The 19,072-nt window shown below is 37.8% G+C and overlaps 2 protein-coding genes across 2 annotated transcripts; one reads left to right on the forward strand and one right to left on the reverse strand.

Annotated features, from left to right (window-relative positions):
- The first annotated feature begins 1,262 nt into the window (after positions 1-1,262).
- LOC141614814 (uncharacterized) lies at positions 1,263-2,614 on the forward strand. Its single transcript, XM_074433545.1, has 2 exons — positions 1,263-1,843; positions 2,025-2,614. Exons 1-2 carry the CDS (start codon positions 1,358-1,360, stop codon positions 2,556-2,558), a joined length of 1,020 nt encoding a protein of 339 aa, XP_074289646.1. The 5' UTR covers positions 1,263-1,357; the 3' UTR covers positions 2,559-2,614.
- A 306-nt stretch (positions 2,615-2,920) lies between these two features.
- Positions 2,921-3,676, reverse strand: LOC141614815 (uncharacterized). Its single transcript, XM_074433546.1, has 2 exons — positions 3,386-3,676; positions 2,921-3,285 (listed from the first exon to the last, which is right to left on the reverse strand). Exons 1-2 carry the CDS (start codon positions 3,603-3,605, stop codon positions 3,065-3,067), a joined length of 441 nt encoding a protein of 146 aa, XP_074289647.1. The 5' UTR covers positions 3,606-3,676; the 3' UTR covers positions 2,921-3,064.
- Positions 3,677-19,072: the final 15,396 nt, after the last annotated feature.

Consider the following 19,072-nt stretch of genomic DNA (forward strand, 5'->3'; position numbering starts at 1 on the left):
GAATGAATAAAACAGACAGCTTATGAGAGTTTATATAGTACTCTCATAACAGATATTTTCCTTAACAGAATTAGGAAACCCTAATAGATATATGATACCCTATAGCAATTTCCTAAACAGACAAGGAAACTAAATAATAGTTTCCTAAACAGATAAGGTAACTAAATCAGACGCGGAATTCAGAACAGATTCAAGGCATATTCTAACAGACATTATTATTAATATTAATTCCGGAATAACACATTAGTCACTCATGAATGACATATGATACATTTAGATGAGTAAGTTAGGATTTTTACCTATAACATGCAAGATAGAAATTACCGCAGCCTAAGAATGTTTGTGCTTTATGCGTGGAACAGTTTGAGGTGGGTGACATTCCAATATCTTGGAATCATTTCATATTCTAAAGTTTATAACATGTAGGCACGGTAATACCCCATATTTTAAGTATGTTTTAAGACAAAGTCAAACTTGGTTAACATTTACTATGTTTGGAATAGAAGGTGGTTGTATAGAATAAAACCCGAGCTTTGTAATATGTTTACTTGAGCTTAGACATTTAGATCACGAGCTTTATTTAAAAGAATCCAAGCTCCATTTTAAAAATATTGAACTTAAAAAATTATAATGAAACTCAAAAATAATATATATGAGCCTAATTAGATTTTAATTTTTGACATTAAAAAATTAAAATATAAATAAAAAGTTATAAAAATTCGAAAAAAATACACATAAACCCAGTTAAATTGGTTATGCTCTTGTATAACGCTCTTGTACAACCAGTCATATAATAGGATTTGTGAAATTTCAATTCATGGATTATACCACTAGTTGTACGAGTGGTACGGTGTAAAATCTGATCTTTGTAATAAAGAATCTAAGTTTTATTTTAAAAAATATGAGCTTTATTGGAAAGTATCTGATTTCATTCATTTACCCAATATAAATATATAATAACTTTGAATAAGCTTAGAAAAAATACACATAAGCTCAATTTATTTTACCTTAATTATACTATGCTTATATATAAACTGGATGTATAATCTTATTCGTGGTGAAATTTATACGCATAGAAAATGCTCAAATGGCTTTTATTGACTTTTCGAAAGTTGACTTTCTCAAAAACGAGTCACAACGACATAGTGCTTTTCTCTCATTCCACTATTCAGTTTCTTTCTTCTCTTCGCCTTTGAAAATTAATTTCTCCTTCTTCCTTGTTCGTTTTTCATAAATGCATCTCTCTTTGCACTTCTTTGATTAAACAAAAAGAATTACTCCGTATTTGAAATATTACATGGTCATGTTGCGTACATCAAAAATCTCCAAAGAGTGCAAGTTAATATAATGTCCAAACATGGACATTATAATAAGCATAGGATCATGGTTGGTAATAATATCGGCCCGCTTTATTTACTTCATTTGTTTATATGGTGTCGCAATTGAAGATGTTTTTTCGTTAGGGGTAGAACAACAAAATGAATCAGAACGTTACAAACAAGTCAAATTGGTTAGGGTTGTGTTATCGATTGTTGGACTAGCATGGTTATGGTCCAACACTGTAATTGGTCTCATTTGTTTCATTATTTGTTCGATTGCTTACTCGTACCGTGAAACTAGATCCGGGCAACCCGGTGGTGGGGAAGAAACAACAACGCGTGACTGGAAAATATTTCAGCGAGTTAAATACTTAATCCGATGTATGATCGGAATATGGTGGTCCTGGTCTCATTTGAACCTGGTTTTCTATCTCTCCGTGATTGCTTTTATCGTAAAATGGGCCATTGTTTTGTGGTTACGTGATGCTCGATTTAATCAAGATAACACGAACAACATAATCGAGGTTTACTCAATTGACTTTCCTAAATATTGTCATTCTATTAGTATTACATTGTGTACTTGCGAAATGACATTCATGCAGGTCTAAACGTAATTTTCATCCTGATTTATGAATTATCTATAAATAATCTTAAGGGTAATCATACCGGTCTTATTTGTGGATCATTTTTGTGGTCTTTATGCAGGAAAATACGGATGAAGATACAAACGCCAAGAAGTCGAAACATGACTTGGTCTATGGACCTTTAAGTCTCATTTGTTTAGTTCTTATACATTCTTTTCTTTTCTACAAAGCAATTGTTTTCGCGTCCAAGAAATTTTGGTGTAACAGGTGGAGCGCAAGGGTACCCTCCACCCTTGGCTCACCAATTTCAGCAGATCATGATAATGAAGAGGGGTCATCGTTGTGTAACCGCGACTCCACAAACCATGTCGTTGGTGGCTTAACTACACCACGTACCTCCATATATGTGGGTGGAAATGAAAATGATGGTGGTACACAGATAATTGGAGGCACTAGCATTGCAGAAAAAATACTCAATATCGGAGAGAATGGGGTTCGTGATATAAATTTTAACAATTTCGTTATGCAAGAAGTACGTAGGAGCTCTTGTTCTGTTCTTTCATTTTTTGCTTACTTTTTAGTTCCTGGCTTTGCGATTTATTTCGTGCTTTCTGGTGTTAAAACAACGATATTGTCAAATTTAGAACAAGAATGACTGGTATGTACCCGGAAATCGCTGTTCATTGTTTTGTAGCATGATTGTGTTATGTATATCTCTTATTTCCAAATGTATTACTCTATTAAAGAGCCGTTCAAACATGTGAATAGTCTACATGACAAAAAAAGGGTGTTAAATATTGGCTGAAATAGTCAAATATCGTTAACATAACCGTACCTGGACAATACAACTAGCTAATACTCGGGTATGAAATTTGCAAGTTAACACGACAATGAGGACCTGAACTTTCACTTTTGTTACTTGTATAAAAAAAATCAAAATAAATAATCAAAAATCAAAATAAATAATAGGTATGTAAGCTAATAAAATAAGGAAACTAATAATCTGGACAAAAGGAGTATAAAACAATTACTCGTAATTAGTAAATTCAAAGCGATATAAAATCATACACTCATAATAATGGTTTTACAACAGAGTTACAAGTAACTACACGATGGAGTAATTCATCACATGAATGAAATGTTAAATATAAACGAACCACATCACCCAGCATTGCCAAATTTGACCGGGCCAATCTTTTGCTTGAGACCTCCATTAATATTTTTGCCAACTACAATATCAAATTTTCCCCCCTTGCTTGAAAATATTGGTGAAACAACACCATTAGAAGTGTTACAAACATCAACTTCCTCAATTTCTTGTTCCCCTTCCTTATTCTCATTGCCCCCGGCAAAAAATTTCACTTCGATTGGGACGTTAACATCTACATACACATATCACTGTTATTAAAATTATATTGACATAGTATGTGTCCTTCACAGTTAAAGTCAAATAAGGACAATATAATCAAATAGAGTGGATACCTGGTCGACCAGGTGAGTTGTATGGAACCGCGACAGGCGGATTAGAGGAGGATGTAAGTGATGAGGACACAGGAGTCGAAACATGATTTGGAACCGAGACTAATGATGGAGGTGTTGATGGTTGATTAGGAGTCGATACAAGATAAGGTACTGGGTGATAGTCGCTAAGGCCACGAGTATCCGGGGACTTTTTACCCTTGTTCTTACCAAAAAACTCCATTAGTTATTGGAGTAATACATCTACATTCATTTGTTATATAGTAAGTACAGCATATTATATCATATCCACGAAGGACACTAGAAACTACACAAGAAAGTGAATGCTTTCTCAAAAGTCTTCGTCGTTGTTTATTAATCAATATACTCCTATATGTCGGGACTTCGACAGGACAGGAGCTACTTTATGTGCCTTTCATTAAAGGTACGTACGGAGTACACATTAATTTAACCCAGTTGATGCATTCGGCTGGGGAATTAGTCAACATTGTCGATTGCGTACAATTAATTAAATCGAAGGTTCTTACAAAAAAAGGTAAAATAAAAAAGTGTTACTTAATAATGGTGGATTTACTTTAAAGTTGGAACGAAACTACCCTTTGCCATGACAAGATTAATTTATGGTCTATGATTACTGTGGGTTAGTTACACTAATGAGCTGGTAGTTAGTTGTAAATAAATATATATTGTATATGGAGAATATATTGTCATAATAATTATTGTCATTGTAAAAAATTTAGCTAGGTAGTCTATGATATATACAGAGACGAAGCTACTTTTTGGCCAAATGGGCCATGGCCCGGGTAACTTCTGAAGGAATGTATAATATACTAGTAGAAATTTGGTCAAACATTTGTAACTGTCTCAGTGGTTACTTGTTTTTCAGCTAGATATTGCATGCCTTGAAAGATTGTTCGATGGCTTTCATCTTAGGTTTTTTTTCTTTTAAAAAAGAAAAAAAAAAATTGTTACTGCTCTTACACAAAATCTCATTTGTGACGGCGATATCCGTCACAAGTTTGTGACGGATACCATTTCCTCTCACAAAATACCCATGAAGGTGAGTGGGGAAGCACATGGGGGGTGTCCCACCTTGTTCTCTCTCCCTTTTTGTGAGAGGTCACAAGCTTGTGACGGGATTAGCCCGTCACAAGTAAGACGCTTTGCTGCTCTTATTATACTTTGGCCTTTTCGTTTACAATTTTCTTATTCCTTGTTGTATACTCCACTATTCGCCTTTCGTTTTAATTATTTATTTCCCTTTACTTAAAATATCTCTCACAAAAAAATAAAAAAATAAACAAATGATTTTGAGAATAAACATCAGCAAAATTGATCAAATCGGCCCCGGTAGCTATTTTGTCCTACCTTCGTCCCTGGATATATATTTCCTAGTTCTAGTATCAGATCTTGTACATATCTCGCTTTTCTTATTCTGTAATTATGTAACCCTAGAATCATAGCTTTGTACTCTAATATATAAGTTGTATTAATCATCGTAAATTAAACAAGCATGAAGAGTTTGGGATCCCGAAGTACCTAAGAGGGGGAGGGGGTGAATTAGGTACCTTTTAAAAATTTTAACTTAACTTAATTGATTTAAGTTAGTTAAATGAAATGATATCTCAAATACCTAACACAACCTCTTTTAAATGGAGATTAAAAGAAGTGTCGTTGGTTATGATGAAGGCAACAAACAGTGTAACGGATCAGTAACTTGTTGTCTTTGTATAAGTCAAAAAAACAACAGACCAACGTGACAATATAGTAGACTGTTGCTGAAGATAATAAAAAACGACAAACTAAGAATTGCAGCGGAAATGAATAAACAAAATAAGTTCAACACAATCGAAAGGTTTATGGTGTTTACTCGTGTGTGCCTCATTATAAATGCACATCTAACCTTCAAACTTAGACGCACGACTTATACGAACTTTCTTGATTAAATTGATATTTTGCAAAAGCATTCCCGCTGCTTTAAGCTTTGCTCTTAATCGTTCATTTTGCAAATTGCTTTTGAAAGTAGAAGTTTTTAAACTACGTACTTTTCGTGTAAAAAGTTTATCTTTTAAAAGTGCATAGTTTTACAATCGTCTTCTAGACAATTAATTGTATTGTTTTAGGTTCGATTTTATTTCATATTCAAACTTTGTAAGCTTAACATCTTACGCACCGTAGGCTTAACATCCTACAAACACGAAGGCTTAACATCCTTCACAAATCAAGAGCTTCACATCTCTAACACACCGAAGGCTTAGCATCCTTCATTAGCACGATTAGGGTTAGTTGTGGGGGTTAGTTGTTTATTGTATGCTAGACCAGATTAGGCGCTCGTGATAAAAATTTAATAAAAAGGGGTGGACGTAGGCTTTTTAGTTGGGCCGAACCTATAATTAAATCATAGATTTCAATGTATGAACATATTTGATAAGGTAATGAAAGTGGCATCATAATACATCTTCATAACCAAATGAATACTATTATTTCTAATTCCATGAACCTCTACTTGATGTATTTCATATTGAAAACAAACCGCTGAACTTCAGATTCAGTTGGGGATAATATACTTGTTTGTTTTTACCAACTTTTCCTTATCATTCTCCCCCTAAGGTAGTAAAAACGTTTTTACCAGCTTTTCCTTATCATTCTCCTTCTAAGGTGGTAAAAACCATAACCACCTTAGACCTAAATTCCTCATATCACCGATAAGAATTTATATGGGCATTTTTGTACATTAACAAAATATTTTGGGGAGTAACATATAATGTAATTGAATTTTAAATGTGCTGAATCACAATGCCCTTTTCGTAGATTGGCGATTCCATATAATAATCAAATTATGATCTCCAATATTAAATATACTCAGTTTTCGTGTAATGTTTTGCCTTTAATAAATTTACACGAGAGAGTTTCAGCACTTACATTTTCATTTTAAGATAAACTTCTGATTTATCAAAACAGTTATAATAAGAACCCGGATGGCCTTTTATTGTCACATTTGAATCATTTCATGTCAACCTTTATAATTTGCCCACAATCCATGACAATCTTTTATAAGCATTGGCCATGTTTCAAAAATTTTACTTAACACATGCCGCATTTTTAGTTGACTATCTTTCTCATACTAATCTTCTAGTTACCAACTTACCATTATTCGTATTATAAATAAACTCATCATTCATAATGCCCATAAACATAGTGAGAAATCAAGAAAACATTATCATATAAATAAATATAGCAAAACCTAGATAGAGAGGAAATTGTACAGTACTTTTGAAAACAGACATGTGAAAAGGAAAACTCATTACTATTATACGTTACCTAATCATAGTCCAAAAGGGAAAAACTATCCACGTATTGACTAAAGCAAAACAAGCTTAATGTGTGAAAAAATAATCATAGTCAGACCTTATCACTGTATAAAGAAATTAAAACGTGTCAAATGAAACCCATTTAATACGTTTATTATGTATGTATACATTATATTATATTTTATTTGGTTAAATCTGATTTTTTTTTTCACATTCGGTCACATATACACGCCCCTCCATTTTTCTTAAATAGCCACTAATACTTTCGTCACATGATAAACTACGTGATTCTAAAATAAGAAATCTGAACATAATTGTCAAATAAGAATCTAATAAATCAAATAAACATAATTGTCATGTTTAAAGTCCCAAGAGTAACTTAGATAATGTAATCCGACAATGTTAGCAAGTAGCAATCAAAACATGCAATTATGTCCCCAAGTAAAATGCATACAAATCTATGTAATGGTTCAACAAACAATGTAACAAATTGTCATAAATAACAATTTCTATGAAGGCATTCGCAAATACACGCATAATTGTAACGCCCCGTAATTTCGGACCGTTAATATATTTCGAAAATAATTTATTAATCAAATAAAATTTGATATTTAAGTATTTAAAGTAAAAATAATTCAAAGAAATATAATTTTATTATATTTTGAAGAAAAGTATTTATTTTGATAGTTTCGAGATGTTTAAAAATAGTTTAAACCGTGTAAAACTTTTTATTTCGAAATAAGGGCGTATCGGGGGGAAAATGACAATTCTTTTGAACATTGGGTAAACGAATTTGGAAATGGGTCGTATGAGTATTCAATTTTCTTGTAATCTCGTGTTTAAAAACTTTGGTCTTGTCGGAATTTGCATTTGACCTACGGTTTTAATTATTATCGAAACGAGTCAAAACCGACTCGAAAAATCCCGACTCAAACCCGCTCTTTCCTTTCTTTCTCTCCTTTCCCGCGGACCAGTCCCCCTTCCCTTCATTTTTCTGATTTTCTTTGTTCTTCATCCTCTAACATTTCCCCAAAATTAACAAAACACCATTTTATCACAAAATCAAGCTAAAAATCGTCACAACTTCCTCATTTCTTATCGGATTTTCACGAAATTTACATTTCCGGAATCCCCTCGTCGAGATCTACAACCTAGTATGTTTTAATTTCTGTTTTCTTGAAGTTGTTTTAAGACGAATTTTCGGTATTTTCGGTATTTATGTACTTATTATGGTGTTTTTATTGTTTAATTAGGTGAAGAATTGGAGGACGAGTTTGGGGACTCGTATATTGTCGAGGATAGCGGCTAGTGCTTGTTAGGGTTTGGGTTTAAGGTGCTAATTGCTCTTTTTCTAGCTTAAGGTAACATATTTCGAGTTACTCGACGAAAGATCGTCACATGCTTTGTTGTTTTTGGATGTTTTGTGATTTTTGGTTTGAGTAGAAATTTTCACATGTTAAAATTTGATGCATGCATGCTTAATTTATACCTTTTGTTAGTTTAAGTTAACAAAGTTGAATTGGGAACGATTAATTAGTGTTCAGACGATGTTATAATGAACAAAAATGGAAAAAAGAGAGGTGTAGGGGGCGGCGAGCGAGCCGGAAGCAGCCCCGGCAGCCCACGGGCCGGCCCACGGCTGCTCGGGTCGGCCCGTTGCTTGTTTCGCGGTTTTCCATGCATTGTTCGTCATTTTAGGTTCATTAATGAGATAATTAGAATAAGTAATGTATGGGTAAACTTTTGAATTAAATCAAATTAGTAGTAAAAATTATGTTAAAGGTAAAAATGATATTTATTTTGGTAGTTGCACATGTTAGTATAGGTTAGAAAATGAAATTGTAAAGATTAGGCTCAGAATGAATTATATAGCGATAATTGTAATGTTTTGTTGATTGTGCCGAAAACTGAGCCTTAGTCCCTTTGACTGATGCGATGTCGATTAATTGAGTGATTGGTCGACCGCAATTTAACCCGTACTGTCGCGCAGGTGGGGTTGCGGGTAAAAATTCGGTTGAATGAATTAGATAATCGGCCTTTTTCTTGCTTTAGGCCATTTATTATATCTCTATTTCACATGTGTAGTTAGTTTAATTTAAGTAATTTCTTATATTGTAAAAACGGCCCTCTAGATTCCCCGAAGCCTTTAATATGGTTAATATTGTTAGAATTGGAAATGGGTATTGAGGATTCTGTTGGTTTATCTGCTGAATAGACATTTATATAGCCTTTCACATGATAGAATGTTAGCATTTAGGTTGGTAAGTTGGACTTTTTGTCCTCTTATGGTTAAGTGAGTGTCTTACTTGTCTTGTGTGGTGTGAGCTAAAGTATTCAAGCTGGGACTAGGTCCTAGGTGAGTATTTCGGCCTTCATCATAGATAGGTCTTTATAGTCTTTGACGAGTATATGTTCACTGCTTGATAGCCTTTGTGTTCCTGACTAGTGGATTTATATCCAAGTTGGGGCATGACCTCGTTACTTATTTTGATAGTAAGTGGTCAGCTTAAGTACTAGCCAACCCTTGGTGGACTCCTTAGGGTACTCACTTTGTTTTTAGAAAAATTGTGGGTCTTGGGTGCGGTGGTGTGTATCCGCATGTCTAGGTCTGCGCAGATTTTAGGCTAGGGTTGTGTTGTGTCTTGGCCATGTTTTATTAATATTAACCGCTGAGCCAAGATACCGGTTCGATTACCTTCCCTACCTCGTGGTATAGACTCGAGTTACAAAGTGACTATTGACCGTACTAAGAACTTATGCCTGTCTTTGATATATTGCCCTTTCTTGTATGGTGACTTTATGAATTGTAATAGGTGAGATGTAAGCCGGTTACAATTGATAAAGTTTGGATTACAATTTGTTATATGTTTCACATGATAGCTTAATTGGGTCAATTTAGTATTCATATGTTATAATACTTGGAAATTAGATTAATTATCATCTTGTTTACATGTTTTACTACATGTTACATTAATTTTGACGATTCGTGGCTGGGAGGACTCGAAGTTACTCCCCACTGAATTGTGGCTTTCGTGTTTGTATAAAAATGCGATCGACAGGTTGTTGATGCTTTGTTGGGGTCACAGACGAGCTAGTGAGCATAAGGAACCTTGGACCTAGTTTGGCTATTCCTATAGTAAACCTTTTAACTTTTGGTTTTGTATATAATTTGAAGGGACATATGTCTCCCTTTTCTATTTTGGGTTGTATCATTATGTATTTTCTTACCTTTAGCGGTGTTAAGTAAATTAGATTGTTAGCAATTGCAGGTTTTGGCACCCGCCTATTGGGAATGTTGGAGATGTTGTGATTGGTTTAGAAAATTTTTTGAAATTACAGGTTTTTATATAGTTGGACCAATTACAAACATATCCTACCAGTTTTTCCGTAGAATTTACGCGTTTAATTATCGGGTTATTTAAGGGTGTCACAATAATTGAGTGAAAAAAGTAATTTGATAAAGTAGCATTCATGTCTCGTATAATTATTACGATATCTGTCAAAATTTCAACCCGTATATAATATTTTTCCTTTCTCATATTGACTTTTCAAAGTATATGAATCTCACGTGACCTTTTATGAGATACTGTCGTTCAATGAAAACTTTTTGGCTCAACTAAAGCTCACATCATACATTAGGCTCAATGTGGACAGTAATATTAGGCTTAACATTAATGCCATATTCCCGATCTCTGTTACCGGCAGAGTTTTTATGAGATGTCACATTCACTTCCAGGAATGGACCAAATTTCAAATCTCATTATGATGTTCAACTTTAGGTGAACAAGATATAATTCACAAATAAATTTGCCCTTAATCAAGAACGCTTTAAACTCAATTGCGGTTCAAAAAATTGTAGCTGTGAACTTCTGACCACTTATACTTATACAATATGAATATAGTGTATTGATGAAACGGTGTTAAATTATTTGTGATTGGAACGAAATCAGTAGTGAACTGATTCGAAAATAGAAAATAAAGGGGATATTTAGTCTGTAGTTCTACCTCGAACCCGGTGCTAATAACGATGAGATTGGAGCCCAATCCTCAGTCGCCAATTCGAAGTACAATCTCGAATTTTGTATACAAACTGATTGGGAATGTTGAAAAGCTTGCAACGGTTTTTGTGTTTGTATCAAACATCAATTTCATAATCTCAAATCTGAAAAATACAGCAACACATCTCGCCTTATATAGGCTCGATTAGAATATTCTAGGTTATACAAATAATCTTTTAAAAGATCTTATTCTTGCTAAATAAGATACTAACTAAACAAAGAAATAACAAACTCTAATAACAGAAAATAAGATTAGGAGATAATATCGTATTAATAATCTTCAAGATATCGATTCTTATTCTCGATGATTGTTTCCTTAGCTTGTAACGTGACCAGCTATATATCCGAATCGATTTGCATATCCGAATTCATTTGCAACAATCCCGTAGGATTTGGACAGCTGAACTTAAAACAGGCATATCTCATTCGTTACTCAACCGAATCACGCATAGGACCACTTGTTGGAAAGCTAACACCATGAACTTTCATTTCCAATTGATTTCAGCGCAAAACGAATCACAAATTTTGAGATATTCGTCCTTGAAAATAGCTGGACGAATCTGGAAGTTCAGAAATAATGCAGGTCTTAAGCATTCTTGTTTATTGCATATCCACGTTTTTCTTGCATCATACTCCCTTTCTTCAAAAAGAATCGACTCGATTCTTAGACCAATGACCTCCCGCATCAAATACAAATAATGTTGCAAACGAGAAGATATTTAGATTAAAGTAAACATCAGAATCGTCTATTAGTTCATCTTCTTCAATATAGTCTTGAAACTTTCCCTTGAACAACCAAGTAGATAACTTAACACTATCATCGATACCACTGTATAAGAAAGCATCCATATAGGAATCGATTCTGGAATGTAGTTACCCTTAAATAAGGATGATGTTTGAGAATCCTTATTGCTATTAATCGTTTTGATGGCAGATTCAATTTGAAAGAACAACTCTTTAACAATTGCATCAGGCTCCTTTATTTGAGAATCAACAATATTAAAACTCAGCAGGTCCTTAATTTCAATACAGTCCCGCCTCTCCACATTGTCATATTCATCAAATATAGGCGGCAAATCGAAATTTACATAAGAATTACCTTCAATCGGAGTTTCTCCAAAAATGAACGGACACTCAAGAAGCATAATCTGATCATTGTAGCATTCCAACTCTCCTGCCCCCATAGGATCGTCTTGGTTTGAAAAAATCAAGAGCCTAAACTCTGATACCAAAAATGATGTAAAATCAGATGCGACACAATAAACTTGCAGCGAAATTAAGGAACTTGTTTTTGTATTTTTGTGATTGGAACGAAATCAGTAATGAACTGATTCGAAAATAGAAAATAAAGGGGATATTTAGTCCGTAGTTCTACCTCAAACCCGGTGCTAATAACGATGAGATTGGAGCCCAATTCTCAATCGCCAATTCGAAGTACAATTTCGAATTTTATATACAAACTGATCGGGAATGATCAAAAGCTTGCAACGGTTTTTGTGTTTGTATCAAACATCAATTCATAATCTCAAAACTGAAAAATACAGCAGCACATCTCACCTTATATAGGCTCGATTCGAATATTCTAGGTTATACAAATAATCTTTTAAAAGATCTTATTCATGCTAAATAAGATACTAGCTAAACAAGGAAATAACAAACTCTAATAACAGAAAATAAGATTAGGAGATAATAGCGAATTAATAATCTTCAAGATATCGATTCTGATTCTCAATGATTGTTTCCTTAGCTTGTAACGTGGCCAGCTATATATCCGAATCGATTTGCATATCCGAATTCATTTGCAACAATCCCGTAGGATTTGGACAGCTGAACTTAAAACAAGCATATCTCATTCGTTACTCAACCGAATCACGCATAAGACCCCTTGTTGGAAAGCTAACACCATGAACTTTCATTTCCAATTGATTTCAGCGCAAAACGAGTCACAAATTTTGAGATATTCGTCCTTGAAAATAGCTGTACGAATCTAGAAGTTCAGAAATAATGCATGTCTTGAGCATTCTTGGTTTTTTGCATATCAACGTTTTTCTTGCATCAAGGAATATACTGTTCTTTGTGTACTAAGAATTGTTAAAGTACATGGTTTCAATTTCATTGTTCCATTTTTCCCAAAGTTTCTCATACTGATGTTTAAGAGTAATTCTTTTGAGAGACGATCTATTAATAAGTTTATTGAAAAATTATTTTATACATTAAACAAAAAAAAATGGTCCGATATGTAACGAAATAGATACAAATCATGATTAATGATAAAATGGGTACGATTATTATGTAATAGATAAACCTAAATAGTGATTTTGGTCTTTTGGTTGACGATCAACAATAAAGGGTCACAAAAAATATATAAAAGGGTATGAAAGAGTTGTCTCTCAATAACTTAGTGAGAGACCGTCTCTTCTAAATTTTAGTGGACGTTTAAATAGCTAATCAGCCGTGGTTGTGTGCTTGTGTTAATGATATTGGATTAATAAGAGGGGGTATGGATATAATGAAGAATTAGCTTAAAACACGTGTAAAGTTGCACGGGCATGTATAAAAAAAATAAAATTTTATGATTTAAAAATTGTAGAATATATTTGTGAGAAAAAACTTAGCTTAAAATCTCGTTAGAGCACCCACATTGAAGAGGAAGTACCATCCTCTTAGTACTCTCTCTCATCTAAGAGGATGTCCTCTTCAATGTGGAATAAACATTGGATGTACTCTTTGAAGGAGGAAGAGGAAGACTTCCTCTACTTTTAGAGGATGTACAACATTGACCCTTGTGTCCACTAGTCCACCATCATCTACCAGTGGAATATAATTTGTTTCTTTTTTTATTTTTTGTTAACAGAAGGTTGAAAGAGGAGGAATATAAGGATCCTCTTTGATGTGAAAAAAATATGATAAAGAGTTTTAAGAAGAGGATGGAGAAAAGAGAAAATGGGTGAGATGAAAGATATTGTGATGTGTCAAAATTTGGAATGGAGAGTGAAAAAATAAGAGGATGATGTTCTCCTCTTAGATGTACATGCTCTTACGGCTTATAATGTTGCAATCACAAATTCACAACTTACTACAATGCAGTGCATTTTTCTTTGGAGTAGACAAAAGCAATGATAAGTAAATAGAACAAAAATGCATAACAACGTAAAAAGTGATTAAATCGACCCCATGGTGCTAAACCACGCCAGATATGCAAAGACTAACAATTGAAAGACTTGGTTGATATTGTGATAATATATCTATATCTATATATCTATATATCTATATATCTATATATCTATATATAAAACTATAAAACACAAACCACCCCCATCTAATTTTCCCGCTTACCCAAACATATTCTAAAAAATGATGATATTCTAGAGAGCACCGAGATTCATGGCGTGCCTAACTTGCAGTAGATTAAACAGGATAAATTTATAGATTTAACACAAATTTGATAAGTGGGGGGTTGATTTATATTGACGACGTTTTAGTAAATATCGATGACGTTTTTTTTAAAAAAAAGACGATAACTGCCCTTCCACTCATCCAACACTTTCTCTCCCTAAAAAATTTCCTCTCAACTTCAACTAAATTAAAAAAGAAAACAACAACAACAATTAACAACACGAAGGATCTCGAATCACCGGTACTTAAAAAACTTAATCGCTTCATTATTTGGTTAATTTTTTTTTCCGCACCGCTAAATATATTCGATAATTGATTTACGTCACGTATTGATTTAGTAATAATAAACATTGCAATTTTTCTGCGTAAATCTGAAATTTGTACCCCCAAAGTTGAACCGTGGACCAAACTTTGAGATCTAACGTTCAGCCATGGACCAAACGTTGGAAAGCAACGTTTGTCGTGGTCCAAACGTGGGAAATCAACGTTTGCCGCGGTCCAAACGTTGGAATCCCACGTTTGGCCGCGGAGAATTTTTTTTTTTTTTTTTGAAATTTTTTAAAAAAAAAGAAAAAAAAAAAAAAAATTCTCCGCGGCCAAACGTGGGATTCCAACGTTTGGACCGCGGCCAACGTTGATTTCCCACGTTTGGACTACGGCCAACGTTGGTTTCCCACGTTTGGACCATGGCAAACTTTGATTTTCAACGTTTGGTCCATGGTCGATTGTTGAATCTCAACATTTAGTCCATGAATTAGTTCATTTTTAAAAAGTGTTCCGGGTGTAATTCCGAAGCAGTTATTTGTTACCACTCGTGGCTTGTAGAATGACGTCTTTGGTTGAATCCTTCTCTCGGTCTCTCCTGAAACAATGAACAAACTGAGGGCTCGGCTTTGGCCGAGCGTACTCACTCCGACGCTCAAGTCAGTGAACTTAAAGAGATAAGTTGTTGTTACTTGGCGAAGTATATTTTGTAGAGAGATAAGGAAGATATTACCAGATTATGAGGTGTTTAGGTTAAATTGTGGATCCTTTCCTCAATAAGGGTTGAGGAGTATTTATAGACTTTCACCTTTTGTCACGTAGTGGCCAAGTGGCTAGCGGTGGAAAGACCGATCTATCCTCGGCCGAGGACCCATGGCGGCCGGCGGGCCTGTTGACTCGCCGCCGGGGTCTTGGATATGAGTACGCGGTTTGTGCCCCTACTGGCTAGTTGTCTAGCCGAGGCACAAGAGACAGAAGCCGACAGCCGCGTCGGTTAGGTCATGTCTAAGTCGTTGACTTGTTTGTGGATATCTTTGACCTTGCTCAATATGTTGACTTGGTCGGGGGTGCGAGAATATGCCCCATCAATTTGCCCCCGGCGTAGTCTATGCCGTGGTATGGACCTTCGATGAGTGTTGAGCGTATTCTCGCGCAAGTAAAAATTTTTCGCCCGCTTCTTGTACCTCGGCTTGGTTCTGCTTAGGCCGTACCGTATCATATCCCCCCTCCACATGGATGTGTAATGGACATCGGATGTGGAAAAGAAAGTGGCGCTGGCCGAGACCGAGGTTGTGAGTGCCGTGTGCTTTTGATTGCCCCCACCCGGTCTTTGCCAAGCTTGGTTGAATCGGCGGGCCGTTTGGCAAGTAGATACCAAGGGGTGTGTTGAAGAAGATACGTCGATTGGCATTCCGTCAAGGAGCGTGTTGAAGAAGTTTTGTAACTGTTTGTCGATTGACCTTCCATGGCTGCATGCTCGACATGTGTCTCGTTGTTGATTGGTTGACGCTTCATGGGCTTTGCCCTGATTGGTCGGATTGAGTGGACTTTGCCCTATAAATAGGAGAGTTAGCCCCTGAATTTGGCCTTCCAAATTCATTTTCTCAAAAAAATTCTTCTTTCTAGCCCTCTTTGAAACTTCTCTCTAGCTTTCGAAATCGTTACGCCGGCGTAGCACTTTTTCTTCAAGGTAAACAAACAAATTTTCAACTTTTAATTGTTAAGTTTTTTGTTGTGAACATGTCTTCTGCGATGTCGGTCCTAGTAACCGTGCGCCGGGGGTTCCCCGTCGCGTCTTGATGAGGAGGAGATACTAGACGCCATCCCGATAAGGTCTGGGGGCCCTAGGTCTCCTTCTCCCGAAGTTGATCCAAAAGCTTTGGAGGATTGGGAGGATGATGATGATGTTGATGATGACGATGATGATGCTGAAAGGGCTCATCCTAATGAGGAGAGGCCGTACGTCATGGATCACGGCGACGCCTGTAAGGTCTGCCCTGACCGCGCTTGGACCCACAAATTTGCCACACATTACGGTCCCGACGTTTCGAACGTCACTTCTCCTTCGGCGGGAGTATAGTATTGTAATTCCCGAGGAAGGTCAAGCGGTCTGTTGCCCTCCTCCGGCTGCATCGGCGTATACATCGGACACCGGAGTATGGGCTCCGGTTTCCTCTGAATGAACACGTTATGGCCATAATTAAAGCCATGAACGTCGCCGTGGCCCAACTGCACCCGTTGGCCATTAGGACTATAGTCGGCTTTGTGTGGCTCTGCCTTTTCAAGGGGGAGGTCCCGACGGTGAACTTATTCCGCCGGATTCATTGTCTTCGGCCGTCGGCCCCTGGTCGCGTTGGGTGGTACAGCGTGCAGACGGAGCCGGGTTACGTCTCCGTTGATAAGCTTTCTTCCTGCAAGGACTGGAAAGATCGGTGGGTGTACGTTGAGGTTCCGGAGGATTACCCACTGCCCCGGTCCTTCCAAAGACTAAGTCAATTTGCGGTGCGAGACGAGGCGGAGCATGACAAATGGGTCTCCCGAGAGTAAGCTTAAGATGGACGCCTTGAAGGTCCTTCTTAATGCGGATGAGAAGCGGGCGATGAGGTCACATTTGAGGCGGAGAAGAATGGGATGCCGAAGGGATGGATTCCCCGACGCGAGATCATTCTCCAGGATGAGTCGCTCTGCCACGACGGCCTCATACCGGCCCTCGAACGGGGTGAGTGGGGTCGGTGTGAGGCCCATCTCTCGCTTTTAATGTTTCGTTATTTGAACTTTGATTTATTTCTTTCACTTGACTGTTGCTTCGTTTCCTTTGCAGATCATTTTGACCCGGACCTGTTAGAGGATATCCTTAGGAGAATGGGGCTTGCCAAGAACAAGTCAGTTGTTGATATGCATCCTAAGGCCCTGGCTCATGATCGCAGAACACCGCCGAATGATCTCATGGATCGCGGTGAAGGGCTTAAATGTGGCGCAGCCCGGCAAAGGTTCTGGTAACATGCCGCGCCGAACGCGGAAAACAAAGTCTTCGGCGGCGACGGCGTCGACATCAGTTCCACCTCCCATCCCTTCAGTCGAGAAAGAGACGGTGGAGGTCGTTGATATTACCGCCGAGGAGGTGGTCACCTTGACAGTGGAAACCCCTCTCTTCCGTAAGAGGAAAGAGCCTACACGCCGCCGATGCTTCGCTACTACTCGCCGCCGCGAAGAAATGCGACCTCCGACCAAGAAGGCCAAGCATGGTACGGATCTATCCCGTGGCTCGGACTTAGCCGGTTCATTAGGCGTTTCGATGACAAGCTCTCTGGTATGTCCATGTATGTTGACACGGATGCTTTAATTGAATTTTTTAGATCAACCGCCGTCGTCTACCTCGCACGCTTTTGAACGGCGTCTTTGAGAAGAAAATCTGCGCAGCAAGTGGTCAAGATGCCACCGTTGTCACCTCCTTCCCGAAGCCTACCCCCTTCCGTTAAGTCGGAGAGCCTAAGTTTGGCCGGTTCTTTGTCGAAGTGGGCGATACGGCGGTGCTCTTATTGTGGAGCAAGAGAAGGCCATTCTTGAAGCCGCCCCACGCTCGAGCGGCTCGGGCTTGAACTCGACGCGCCGCGAACAAGGAAGCCGAGAGGGCCAAGGCCGAGGCTGAAGAGGCGTCCGTCTTGAGAGAAAACTCGGGGAGGACGCCGAACAGCGATCCTTCTTTGAGAGAGCCAAGGCCGAGGCTGCGGCGGCCGAAGCCGCTAAGGCTGCCGGAGGGCGTGACCACCTTCGAAAGTCGCCGACTTTAATGCTAAGCGAGAGGGAGGAATGGAGGTCCGTTTCGAGGCCCGGGGAAGGTGGTTCGGAATAAGGATGCTATCATCGCCCAAAGGGAGGAGGACATTGAGATGATCCAACGCGAGATTCTTCCTAACATGTGTGCCCAATACCGGGACCTGGCCGAGGAAGCCGCCAGGGAAGTGATTGGGGAGCTCTTTCCTCTTGATGGCTCCTTTCCGTGGCCAAAATTTGACGAGATGCTTGATGACAAGCTTGAAGCTAAGGAGAAGGCTGCGGAGGAGAAGGCCAAGGAGGAGGCAAGGGTGAAGAAGGAGGAAGAGGTGGCCGCGGAGAAGGCATCCCTTGCTGAGAAGGCTAAGGCGGCCAAGGAGGAAGCCGAGAGGATGAAGGCAGCTGAGGCTGCTGAGGCTGAGGCTGCCAAGAAAGCTGAGGCTGAGGCCGAGGTCGCCAAGAAAGCTGAGGCTGCCAAGACAGCCTTCCGGGTCGCCCACCAAAGACGATCTTGCTAACGTTGCGATGGCAAGCAAAGCAACAGCATAGGGAGACGGGCGGTCGTCACCAGGCTCACCCGGCATCTCGGATAGCTTCAGCTGTTCGGGGGCCAATTATTAAGCCTTTCCTCCCTGCCATCTTTTGGCGCTTCAACTGATATGTCTGTAACCTTTTGCTTTTCTTTTCCTTGTATTTTGTAAAACTTTGGTAGGTTGTGTTTTGGCTTATCCCTATGGGGACGGCCGTCGTCTGTATTCTCCTTACTTGTAATCTTTTTTAATAAAGCTTGTTTATTGGCCTTCGGCTTTGGCCGGGGCTTTGATCACAATTCTTCACTTGTCTTCTTGCGTTATTAATTGAGCGCTTTTCTGTTTTTACCTTCGGCC

Source organism: Silene latifolia, chromosome 11 (genome assembly GCF_048544455.1).
Source record: "Silene latifolia isolate original U9 population chromosome 11, ASM4854445v1, whole genome shotgun sequence".
In the NCBI taxonomy this organism is placed as follows: Eukaryota; Viridiplantae; Streptophyta; class Magnoliopsida; order Caryophyllales; family Caryophyllaceae; genus Silene; species Silene latifolia.